This window comes from Poecilia reticulata, chromosome 7 (genome assembly GCF_904066995.2).
Source record: "Poecilia reticulata chromosome 7, P_reticulata-male-v2, whole genome shotgun sequence".
Lineage (NCBI taxonomy): Eukaryota > Metazoa > Chordata > Actinopteri > Cyprinodontiformes > Poeciliidae > Poecilia > Poecilia reticulata.
This window is the reverse complement of record NC_088836.1, coordinates 13,257,158-13,270,629: the sequence shown is the minus strand read 5'-3', so window position 1 is coordinate 13,270,629 and position 13,472 is coordinate 13,257,158. Positions and strand designations below refer to the sequence as shown.

Sequence of the window (13,472 nt, the reverse complement as noted above, 5' to 3'; positions counted from 1 at the left end):
TTGCCAGTTCACTGAGTCATTTGTACTGAAACATGTATTAACATTTTTACAGTAAGTGTCTTGAAATGTTATTGATTTGTTCCAAAACAAATTCTGATCTAGAAAGGGTTGTGTTCATTTGACCAAAATTTTTGCCAGTCTTTTTTTGTGAAACAGCTCTAGTTCATTCAGCTTAGATGGAGAGTGTCTGTGAACAGCAACTTTCAAGTCTTGCTGCAGATTTTCATTTGCACCTAGATCTGGACTTTGATTAGACCATTCCACCTATGACTATACTTTGATTTATAGTTCAGAGTTGTGCTGTTGTTACTTCTGAAGGTTCTGCATTATTTCCAGTGAGCGAGAATAAAGAGGATTACAAATTCACACCACACGTTTTAGATTTATGTTTGTAAAATAGTTTTGAAAAGCATGTACCATTTTTCTTCCATTTCACAAAATACATAAAAGTTTGTGATATGTAGTGAGAAAATGCAAAAAAATATCAAAGCATTCTAAATATTTTTGAGGCATTACAATTAAGCTAATTTCATTTCTTTTTAAATAAGCTGAATAATGCTGAGCAGCCCATTAAGATAAGTCCTTTATTTCCATTTAGAGCAGTAACCTCAGGTGTATCGCTCAAGATTTATTTCGATGCCTGGTGTGAAGAGTTGTACTCAAAGATGTCTATTGTATCTGAATAAACAAGGCCAAGGTATTGACAGCTGTTAAGAGGGCCTCAGTTCCTGTGGTGTTATTTAATAACTCTTAGATGTGTTTTAAATGTCTGAAACACTATATTGATGTTTACAAAGGATTTACATTTAGACCAAAGAACAACATAGACAATTGAGGCATATTTTCAAGGACAAAAAACCTGTGGTGTACTGATTTAGGTATGCTGTCTTACTTCATATGTACTGATACTCAGTAAATTAGAATTTATGTCCAGACGAGTTTCATTTGTCAGAATAAAAGTACCTTTTGAAAACAACCTTGAAAGCTTTTAGTTAATGTGCATCTACATTTGAGACTAATCTTTAAAGTTCTTTTTCCAGAGTTCATAGAAACCACGCTTCATTAGACATGAACTAGGTCTGTGTGATGCGGTGAAAAACGTCTTAAATGAAGTGTGTAATTATGTCCAGACTTTCCTTTAGCGGTTACACAGAGTTTAGTCTGGGTTGCAGAAAAGGCTGGAAGTATTTTTCATTTAGACTTGCAGGTCTAAATTTATAACATGTCAAATGATGCTGCATTTTTACACAATTTAATGCACAGTTGCCATTTTTCATTTACATGAAAAATGTAAGCCTTTACATGGGAATGTCTGGGAGTGAATTTATATATTTATGGTTACAAATGCCTTCCTTATAAATTTGCTCACTACACTGAAAGTTCACACATTAATCGTATTTATCTCGTGTGATGCAGCATATTAAGCTGTTTATGGCTGCTAATGAAATTTTGCCATCCCGTTGTCAATGAGCTATAGACAAGTGTTCACTTTAATTTGAAAATCAGGCCTTTATTGTGAAGGGGATATTAGCAGCCTTAAGTGTGCACAAAAGTTGACTCTTGTTCAAAAGACAGACTGATCCAAAATGGAGAGCTTTTAACTGTATATACTTCTAAGTAAAGTCTGTACCATTGCAGTATGGACATTACCAATGTTGCAATCGATTGTTTGGAAGGCAATATTGCAGTTATTTCCAGTTGTGAATAAACACTTTGCATGCAAATAACAGAGTCAGTCTATTGATGGAGTCTCATTGTGGACAGGTGATATGGATGATAGTACTAAAAATGCAGCATGTCACAGTTGGAAGCCATAATAAAGTAGAAGAACAATTCAAATGTTGTGCAACCCCACTCTGGACAGCCCTACCTTGTTTTTTATTACAAAATTTAAAGGTAAAGTGGCTCTGTTAGTGGATAACACCCAGCTGTTATCAGCAATTACGGCTTAAATTATTATTATTAGAGAAAATACACAGTTAGTAGTGTGTGGGTGGATACTCAATTTGTACACTGGTTTGTCCTGTTTGTTCGGTTTAATATTACCCAGCAAGGGGCTACAGCCTTGATGCACAAATTTGAAAATATAATTTGACAGCAGTTTTTTCCTACAAGATAAATATGATACAAGGTTTTTTGTATACCACGTCATAAATAAAAATGAAACATACTTGGATATAGAAAATTTAATGCACAGATCAACTATTCATTTACGACTTAAGCAAAGCAAAAGGAAAAAAAACAATCCTACTTTAGTTATCTCTTCATTTGATTTAACAAATTATGTTGTACAAGTTGCACTTGTAAAAATAACTGATCTACCCGGTTGTCCAATTTCACAGATATAAATTGTTTGGAAAAGCTCGAAAAGAGATGCTGATGAAAACTAAATTGTTTTTCTAGAGATAAAAAGCCACACTTAACTGCAAATAACATTTAGAAAAAATAAGAAGAAGAAAAGACTTGATTTGTATCTATAGCATTCAGTCTCTCTGAGAAAGTTTTTCACAATGTTCCATCTATCAACACAACTTAAACTGATGCATGGAAATTAGAGCACAAAAGATGTTGGGCTCAGTAGAACCAGATGACTTTGCCCTCTTGTCAATAGGACTGTAAGACTCATTGCATTAAAATCACTGGGAACAAGCTGAGTTAAAATGCCCTTTCATCATTTCCGGAGGGAATATTGGAAGGATCTAGGAAATCAACAGAAAGAATGAGACAGAGAGCATAAGGCATGGCTGTACTTCCTTTACATTAGTTTTTTAAACGCCATCCAAGCATCCCCCCCGTTGTGCAGTCTTAGTCCCCGGTCATTGTCGCGGGATTTGAGAGCTTCTCTGCCAAGTGAGAGGCTTTGGCGACATATGTCACTTCAGTGAGTCTCCTGTCGCTTCTTTAGCAGTTTGAGTAGAATGGTGGGGAGTGAGGCGTGTCTGTGCAGCAGGAGAGGAGCAGCGTGAGGTGAAAGAGGAAAGACAAGTCAGAGATGTTTGTTCAAACAGACAGAGTGAAAGAGTTGCTTGAGTGAACTACTCATTGTTTTTTTACTCTTATATGGACATGTTGGCCTCGGGCCCCTGGCAAATGTGGAAGATGTAAAATGACTCAAGAACTGTGAGTATCGGTTACTTTAAGAAAACTTTGATTTTTCTGTTGAAAGGATGTTTCCTCCCCTTGAACTTGAGCAGATTTACATGTAAGACTATGACTGCTTGAATTTGGAATGTGTGCTGAAGTTGCGTGTGTCCTCAACTGAGACTTGTTATCGGAAGGAAGAAAGGAGGTGTGGGGTTCACTGTGTACAGCATGTGTTTGGCTGGATTAGTCGTGTAGTACTGACACTCTTCATGCCTTTGGCCGACTAATGGCTTAGGTAATACAATCCCTGCGGATTTGTGACTGTGATCTGCCATGTGTTCAGGTAATGGATCCCTTGGCTCCAAAAACAAATGCTTTGTTATGTGTTTACATAGGCGCCCCACGCTGCTCAGCACTCCAAGGATTTATTCTTTTAAAAAGAATGGTGTTGGGTTTGTTTGGCTTACCTTTGAAGAGGCTGGTTTGCAGGTCTAGTAATTTGCCTTCTTCACAATGTTCTTTGATTGTGCAGCAGTAAATTAGTAGATTTGCTGCTGGTGAATAAAACTGCCATGGGTTGTTGCTGTGCTTTGAACATCAGCAGAAGACAACACTTTTCATGTCTTTAAGGGCTGTGGGGATCCTACCTCACAAGGGCTTTGCAGACATTGCTGGTCTGATCTAGTCTGCTTGATTTGATCCATCCATCCATTTTCTGCCACTTATCCGGGGTCGGGTCGCAGGGGCAGCAGCTTCAGAAGGGAGGCCCAGACTTCCGTCTCCCCAGCCACTTCTTCCAGCTCCTCCGGGGGAACCCCAAGGCGTTCCCAGGCCAGCCGAGAGACATAGTCCCTCCAGCGTGTCCTGGATCTTCCCCGAGGCCTCCTCCCGGTGGGACGTGCCCGGAACACCTCACCAGGGAGGCGTCCAGGAGGCATCCTGACCAGATGCCCGAGCCACCTCAACTGGCTCGACGTGGAGGAGCAGCGGCTCTACTCTAAGTCCCTCTCGGATGACCAAGCTTCTCTAAGGGAGAGCTCAGCCACCCTGCGGAGCAAACCCATTTCGGCCGATTGTATCCCTGATCTCGTTCTTTCGGTCATGACCCAAAGCTCATGACCATAGATGAGGGTGGGAACGTAGATCGACCGGTAAATCGAGAGCTTCGCTTTTTGACTCAGCTCTCTCTTCACCACAGCGGACCGGTACAGCGCCTGCTTCACGGCAGACGTTGCCCCAATCCGCCTGTTGATCTCCCGCTCCCTTCTTCCCTCATTCGTGAACAAGAACCCCAGATACTTAAACTCCTCCACTTGAGGCAGGACGACCCCCCTGACCCAGAGAAGACACTCTACCCTTTTCTGGTTCAAGACCATGGCCTCGGATTTGGAGGCACTGAGCCCCATCCCGGCCGCTTCACACTCGGCTGTGAACCGTTCCAACGAGAGCTGCAGATCACGATCTGATGAAGCCAACAGGACAACATCATCCGCAAAAAGCAGAGATGCGATCCTAAGGCCACCAAAACGGATCCCATCAACACCTCGGCTGCGCCTAGAAATTCTGTCCATGAAGGTAATGAACAGAATTGGTGACAAAGAGCAGCCTTGGCGGAGTCCAACTCTCACTGGAAACGAGCCCGATTTACTGCCGGCAATCCGGACCAGACTCTGACACCGGTCATACAGGGACCTGACAGCCCGTATCAAAGGGCCCGGTACCCCATACTCCCGGAGATCCCCCTACAAGGCCCCCCGAGGGACACGGTCGAACGCTTTCTCCAAGTCCACAAAACACATGTAGACTGGTTGGGGGAACTCCCATGCACCCTCCAGGAGCCTGCTGAGGGTGTAGAGCTGGTCCAGTGTTCCACGACCAGGACGAAAACCACACTGCTCTTCCTGAGTCCAAGGTTCGACTATCCGATGAACCCTCCTCTCCAGGTTTGGGCATGCCAGGTCTGACCGGCTTCATCCCCCACCACCGGAGCCAACTCACCACCAGGTAGTGGTCAGTGGACAGCTCCGCACCTCTCTTCACCCGAGTGTCCAAGACATACGGCCGCAGATCCAATGAAACGATGATAAAATCGATCATCGAACTGCGGCCTAGGGTGTCCTGGTGCCAAGTGCACATATGGACACCCTTATGCTTGAACATGGTGTTCGTGATAGACAATCCGTGACAAGCACAGAAGTCCAACAACAGAACACCACTCGAGTTCAGATCGGAGGGGGGGCGTTCCTCCCAACCACGCCCCTTCAGGTCTCACCGTCATTGCCCATGTGAGCGTTGAAGTCCCCCAGTAGAACAAATCTTTTACTTATATTTTTAAACTAAGACAAAATGTTAGAGACTGCAGATGTTTTTGGTTCATAATGCATCCTATAAACCAAAAATAAGGTCGACTTTAACTCTTTCTGGATTTCTAGAAAGTTGCCAACATGCAGGTTGAAAAATCAAAAGTATAAAACAAAGTAACTTTCCTACACTCTAATCAGGTATCCCTCTATCTGCTCTAAGCTCAGATCTCTCTTGCTCTCTTGTAGCCTGAATGAACCGCGGATATTTTCCAACATGTTGTAGAAGATGCAGTTTTCCTTTACACTCATTTTTTTTTACATTCCTTTACATTTCCTGACTTTATATACTCACCTTACTAATGCTAAAAATATCTAATTTTGAATGATGTCTCTCTTCTTAGGATCCAAATTTTACTGCAACATGGACACACTTGTGTGTGATCAAAAAAGTTTAGATATTTTTAGGGTTTTGGTCACCTGCTAAGGCTGATCAATCAGGCAATCATCCAGCTCTTCTAACCAGCTCATTTCTCAATGCACATGAGAAATTCACAAAATCTTTTAAATACTACAGCAAAAATTTTTTTTTCTAATTTTACCATAGCAGAGGTGCCTAAAGTGTAACTCTTATGTGTCATTCAAGGATGATACAGATTTGGCTTGCAGCACAGCTGAGACAAAAAAAAGACACTGGACCTCCAAAATTTAGAAAATTAAAATTATTTTATTTTTAACACGACACGCACGCAAGACCACTCCGTTGTTTCAGATCTACAATTATTTGCAGATCATAATTCTGTTTTATGTTCAGTTTGCTGTGGAGCAGGTTACAATACAAAAAACACCCAAAGAAAAAAAAACTTTTTTTTCACCTGTCAGTACATTCAACTTGACCATTTTGGCACCTGTTCAAAAATGTTTTGACATCACAGGTTGATAGGTATGGGTTTGAGTAAAAGTATAGTTTTTGTTTTATACTCTAAACTAATTATTTTTGAAAAAGCTACCAATAAAAATATAGCTGTTTATTTGCAGAAAATTATAAATTATTAACATCACAATAATGTGGGGTTTTCAGACCAACACAAATAACACTTTCTAAGTTCAATAATGTTTGATGACAGCTTTAATGCTTTCCGCAAGTCTTTCACATATCAGTTGGATTCAGGGGATCACCTAATCCATACCTCACTAAGCAGAGAGATGCGCGCTTGTTATGAAATTGAATAGACAGTTGTATATTTCATGCATTAACCAATTTTGCATGGGTCGCCTAATTGTTAAGATAAAGGGAAGATTATGACATTGCTGTGAAATAAACACTGGACCAGATTAGTTTTTATTCTAAACCACAATAGATAATCCCTAACCCCCTAATGCAAATAATGCCCAATCTCTTAATTTGGTTTAATTGATACTAAATTAAAGAAGCTTAATCTCAAATCTAGTCCAAAACAATTGTGTTGTCTGTAGAGCCCGGGGTAGTTCGCAGCCGTTCTGCTGCATTACACTGTATGACTGCTGGAGGTCTCTGCCTTTATTCTCCTGATAGTGGGATTAGCTGCAGGGTGAACCCATTTGGCACAGGCACCCCTGACGCCACAGTCTCAGCGCTTTGAGAACTAAGCTGTGAAACACCGACTGACTTAGTCCAATTTATAGACTGCCATCTTGAATCTAATGATTGTAGCAGACGACAGCTAAGCCTTTCCTTTTGAGTTTACAGTAAGCATGTCATGGGGATGCCACCACCAGTCGGCTTAACAGTACAAATAAATGGTTATCGCATGACAAGTTGTCTCCTGTGTTAAATTGTCTCAAATCAATTGACCTTACCAAAAATGTTCATCAAAATTGAACAGGCATTGTTTTGGTCAGGTTATTAAAGTGCCATTACACCAGTTTTTTCTTTTACATTGCAATTGATCACATATTTATTCTAAAGGTGTCAGAAATAGACGTGTTAATTTCCACAGTAGAAAAATGTACACAGCAAACAACTAAAAGGTATATCAGCCAGTTGGAAAATCTTAGCGAAATGTTCCAGCACTTTAGCATATCTGTTAAGCAAGAAGACATGCATGTGTAATAAGTACATAACACTAAAAGTGTTATCATTTTGACTTGTACAAATATAAGAAAGGTTTTTATAAATATGTTAAGTAAAGTGTGATGTGCTCTATTTTCCTGGCTTAGTGAGAAAAATTATCTAACCAAAATCTCTAAGAATAGATCGGTCTAAAGTAAGAGAGAAACATGGGGGATCTACATCAAAACAAGAATAGCTCTCAGGCAAAACAAATAAAGGAATAAAACCATAACCCTGGAAAAAGAATAGCAAAGCAACCCAGGAACAGACTAATGAAATCCAGAGTCCTTAATTTTTATTTGTTGACTATGTTCACACACCAGGGTAATGTAAGAACTACTTCATCTCTCACTTTAAGTAAGAGCCTTAAACATGGAGACGGTCATCTCTATAGAGTAACGTATCAAGTTTAAAATACTCACCTGAAACCCAGGGTTCATTATGGCAGCTTAGATGACAAAGTCTCATGTTGACAGCAACAACATTGCGCTCCATGTGACAGATTTCACTTTGATAACAAATGCTTTTGTGTTTTAATGTTGTCGAAACCTACAATCTCATCACATCCTAGGAAAACAAGTCTTGCACTCTAATCTGTGAGCATCCCCGGATACATCACATTGCTCAACACAGGATTTCTGCTTTCCAATTTCTACCTTTGCAGGTCCACTGTGTCTTGCGAATTTCAAGTGAAAACAGCTGATCCACACATGTTTCCTGATTTTCTTCATAAAGAATCATGAGGAGGCCTGGCAATCTGCTACTAGTTCTGCTTTGGAGCTTTACATCCGGAGCCAGAAGCCTTAATATTCCTTTCGAAGGTAGGACTGACACAAAGCAAACTGAAATTATATTTAGTAGTTCTTGCTGACAGTCCTACTATGTCATGTTGTCTTACAACGCTTCATTGAAATGAATGATTTCTATAATATGGCATTCCCTTTTTGATGACGAAACACATTTGTTACCTTTCCAGAGCAAGAATGTTAACTGCTTTTAAAAACTCTTAGCAAACAATGAAAAGGTTAAGGTAAATTGTTTATGTGGCAAAGGTTTGAAGGCTTGTTTTAAAGTGATGAATACATGGCAATCAAGCATTCCTGTGCTATTTTAGGTCAGCGTTTGCTCAGATTACACAGGGTTTTTCTCTCAGCACCACATGAAGCAGAAAGAAACAGCTGAAAACAAACAAAAACAGACAGACTAAACAAATGTGTGAGTTGCAATTTAATTCTCGCTGCTTCGATTTAACACTTCTCCTTTTGTGTTTTTATTTTAAAGTGGAGCAACCTCCAATTATAACCAACCATACAGCAGGTCCCGTTATTGCTCTTCCTTTTGACAATACACTGACTATAAGATGTGAAGCCAGGGGTAACCCAGCACCAGAGTAAGTAATAGCAGTTTGCACAGATTAGATAAATCAGAGAAGTCTTGGTAAAAACACACTGTTAGAATCTGGGTACATATTTTACTCCAACAGATACACATGGATAAAAGATGGCCAGGAGCTAAACCTGCCAAACATCCCGACAGTCAAAACAGACAACAGAAATGGGACATTCATGTTTCACAACAAGCACTTTGCCCTGTTCAGGGGTAAATACAGATGCTTCGCTTCCAATAAGCTGGGAACTGCCATGACGGAGGAGATTGAAATCGTAGTTTCCAGTAAGTAAAGGCTACATATGAACATCAGAAAAATAACAAATTGTCACGATCGTCATAAAATCTTTTTTTTTTCTTTCAATGTTTGCATTTATTAGCTTCACCCAAGTTCCCAAAGGAAACATTTGATCCCATTGTCGTTAAGGAGGGCTATCCAATTACTCTTCACTGTAACCCCCCAGAAGGTGTGGCCCCACGTCAGATCTACTGGATGACTCAGGGTAAGCCTCATGCTCCTGTTTTATCTCATGTTGAAAACAAATTAATACTCACAAAAATATTTTTCTTTTAAGATTCAAGTTATTTACATTTTTGTTATGCTTCTGATGCAATGTTGGTGTGCCATGTACGTCAAAAACATATATATCCCTGGAATTCTTTTTCTAATTTGGTGAAAGTATTTTCACTAAACATTGAGGTTTGCGGCAAGAAACCTCAATGTTTGCTTTCACAATTTGAAATGGTAGACCAGGAGCAAATACTGTATAATTTTTAAAGTGAAAAGAAAAGCTGAGCAGTGTGTTGTAAAATTATATTCAGTTCCCTTTGCCAAGACTTTTTTCAACCACTTTTTGCTGCAATTATAGTTGTAATATTTTTTAAAAATTATGTTTCTACCAGCTCTGCACATTTAAAAGACCAAACATTTTTAATGCTTGTAAATTAACTCAAACTCAATAAGACAGGACGGACAGTGTCTATGAACAGCAGTTTTCAAGTCTCATCAGGCGTTTTCAGTTTAATCCTGTTTATGACTTTGGCTTTGACTCTTCTGTGTTTGGTCATAATCAAATTCCTTTTTGGCTGTGTTGCTAAATGCTGGCATTACATGATGCTTACTCAGGTACCATGGGTATACAAAGTTTTTAGTTTGTATATTCATGTTCACCACTTATTCCAGGGTTTGAAGTTGTAAATCATTCAGTATTGCCACACTGTGAAACAAGTCTGCATATAGAAATTCAAGTTTGTGCATGTGCAGGAGTTTCATATATCTGTAGAAAACAAAGGTGTGGAAAAAACAAGCAAAGTGAAATTGGTTTAAATGAAATTAGTTGTTTCATAATAATTGTATTATGAAACCTTAACTCTTTCAACTTTATTATCCTTCATTTTATTAAAAGCTTTTCAGCCAATTTTTGACCTACATCTGTAGTGTTTAAACTATCTCCAACATCTGTGTGGCAAATAGCTGGAAGTATGTGAGCATTCACAGTTTTGGGATATTATAAAATTCAAAGTCAGGCAGTCTGAGGAGCTCAAGGGGTGATGTTTGTCATCTTAAACCTAACAGTAATAAAAATGTTTAAATTCTGATCGGCCTTTTGGACTTTATACAGATGTTGGATCATTGAAATCCAACATCTTGTTTATAAGAGAGTCATGTGACGCTTGTTAAAACCTTCTAAATTTTGAATCAGTTGTGATCAGTTGATTTACTGGGAAAAGCATTTTAAGAACCGAATCTGGACAAACATATTTTTCAGCCTCTGCAGTCAGTTCTGTGCCATACTTTAAACTGAAAATAGTGTGTTGTTGTATTCTGGCTCAAACTCAATGAGAGAGCGCAGTGAGATGACGGACTCTTGTGTCTTCTTTGACTTTTGCTACTCTGCTGTATTAGTGATGCACGTGTGTAATTCTTCCAGACTAGAGACATTATTTGCATGCATACGCCATTCAAAATAGATGCAAAACATGTGTGCTTTCACCTTTTTAAATCCTGATACACCGTGAACCTGTCTATATCTTGAAGGGATTTACGCCCTGGGATCAAAGTATTTGTGATCATTGCGGTAGAGACAGCAATTCACAGTGAATGAAAATTACTGGAGCTGTTGTCCTTTAGAAAAAAATGTTGTGGTTAGGTATTAGGCAAGTGTTTATAACCTTTGCAATTGAACCTTTTAGGCTTTAATAGCTGTCTAGTTAAAAATTCACAATGAGCCAAACACTCTTTTTCTTTTATGGTAAGTTTAAAAAAAAATCTAATTAAATGGTTGTGGCGGTGGTGCAGGGGTAAAACGCACAACTTATATATGGAGGCCTGTGGCCTTAATTTTGCCGTCACAAGTTTGAGTCCCAACTTGATGACCTTGCTACATACCTACCCCCTCTGCCACAACACACTTTCCTGTCTGACTATTATCAAATAAAGGATACTTTTGCCAGAATTTTTTTTTTTTTAAGTAAGCAAGTAAGCATGTAAAGGTTTGCAAATTTCCACAGAATTACTTTGCACAGTCAGTGTATGCACATAGTTGACACCACAAGTTTATATAAACTGAACTGAATGACATGTAACCTCACACTCCTTCTCAACCCTACAAGGAAGCAATTTAGCATTATTATTAATCAGACAAGACGTGTCTCAAAAATAAAGAAGGTCTTTGTCCTGTAATGCCTCTGTAAATTATAACCAGGATTTTTATGTTGCCTTTGGAGTAACGGCTTCTTCCAGCCCAGTTCTTCTTTCAGTGTGGACAAAGACATTTAAATGGCATAATGGCTTGGCATTCTAGTGCAGGTTCTGAAAATAGTATTTAAGGATGGAAAAGAACTATGGACATCCTCAGTTTTCTTCTTGACATCTTGACTGACTTGTTTTGATTTTCCATAAAACCACATAGGAATGCTGTTTGGAACGGTGATTTGACTTACAGCTTACAAAACAGCTAAACAATCTGGTGGTCTTTAAAGCTCTGACTTTGAAATGAGTCATAACAACTTCTCTAATTATATAAGCATTTGATTCAATGTCAGATATAGAGAAATGAAGATTATGGGTAGTATATGTAAACATCTGGTTTCAGATCCTAATAACCTAATAAAGTTGTATATCTACAAAAAATAAAAACAAAATAATAAAAAAATGAGATAATGAGGGATAAAGCAGCTAGTAAGTTCAGCAGATACCCGTCAGAAACTTCTAGCGTGATACAAAACAAACTTAAAGGACTCGTAAAGTACCTGGAATTACAGAGATATGCTCGGTATGTCTTTGCTCTCTCTTGCTGCTTGCACTCAGATGTTCATGTGCACGAAAGGAATGAACACAATAATTCAAATCTCGGCATGTTTCACCTCTGTTCACACCTGAATAATCATTTCACAAGCTTGATGTGATTTGTTTCAGAAAAACACAGACTGGGCTGTATTAGGTGGATGTTTAATTATCTGAGATCTGCCATTGTTGACGTTTTTATTTTCTACACAATGCGCCATCCAGGGTTTTTCAAATGTATGCACCATCTTGGATGACTCCCTGTGAAGTAGTGGCTGCATTTAAGTTGAATGGCATTAAAGCTTCCCACTTGAGACGCGGAAATTCATCTCCAATCTGGAGTCTTGTCCCGCCATCTTCAAGAACAAAGTGATTTACTGTATAAAAAGTAACCTCAGACTTTGTCTGAAGTGCTCCTGCAATGGGAGGGGGAATCCTGCTTCTGTTGAACTTCTTACAAGTTCTCATCTTTCTCCGACAAACCAGACGAATGTCTGAAAAAAAAAACTACAAGAGTTCTTCAAGTGCTCAGGAGGAGACGCTTACTGATGCACTGAATGAAAACGTTTGGGGACAAATTCAGCTTCAGTGTTGCTATGACTTGCCACATGTATGTGTCCAGAGACAACAATCACTGTATGCCCTGAGCATGGTGAAACAGTTGTGTGTTGAAGAGCTTTCTTTTTTCTTAGATAATATCAAAACATTGCCATGATGATGTGCATCTGAGTGAAATTGTGTTTAGTGAAGTTGTCTATAGATCATTTGTAAATTTAAATAAGGTTTCTTTATTCACACTAATAAAACCACAAGTGGCTGATGGCTATATCTGTTAAACTCAGCTCATGGATTGATAATTCACTGAACTGTAAATCTATGTGAAACAAATTTGCTTTCATGGAGCACGATTAGATGAGGAATCGCTTACGGGTGTTTCCATTTAATTTATCACATATTATACTCCTGTGTATTCTACTTTGTCATTAAATCTCATAAGTGATTTTCAAATGCAAAAAAGAAATGTCAGGAAACAGACATTTTTGATATTGACGTCTTTATTGATTCAGATATGCTGTTTTCTAGGTCTGCAGCACATAAAGCAGGATGAGAGGGTCTCCATGGGAACCGATGGCAACCTGTACTTTGCTTATGCCTTACCACAAGACAGTCGCAAGGACTACGGCTGCTTCGCTGCCTTCCAAAGGATACGCACTATTGTCCAGAAAACCCCCTTGTCCGTCAAGGTGGAGAGATGTAGGTTTAACCAAAACCCTGACGCTCTTTTTAAATTCACTATTACAGACGTGTTTCTGCTCATTTTCAA

General features: G+C 39.1%; 1 protein-coding gene across 6 annotated transcripts in view; it reads left to right on the top strand.

Moving 5' to 3' along the window:
- Nucleotides 1–13,472, top strand: part of chl1a (cell adhesion molecule L1-like a) — a 70,311-nt gene that overhangs the window by 20,842 nt on the left and 35,997 nt on the right. For 5 of the 6 annotated variants that reach the window (XM_008413437.3, XM_017305983.2, XM_008413435.3 and 2 more), the window contains exons 2-6: nucleotides 8,141–8,297; nucleotides 8,758–8,866; nucleotides 8,960–9,147; nucleotides 9,243–9,365; nucleotides 13,232–13,402. In XM_008413437.3, the coding sequence (XP_008411659.2) occupies nucleotides 8,216–8,297; nucleotides 8,758–8,866; nucleotides 8,960–9,147; nucleotides 9,243–9,365; nucleotides 13,232–13,402 (673 nt within the window). In that variant the 5' untranslated portion in view covers nucleotides 8,141–8,215. Of the gene's footprint in view, nucleotides 1–2,978; nucleotides 3,121–8,140; nucleotides 8,298–8,757; nucleotides 8,867–8,959; nucleotides 9,148–9,242; nucleotides 9,366–13,231; nucleotides 13,403–13,472 lie in introns of those variants that run through there. The other variant, XM_008413436.3, reaches the window with a different exon arrangement.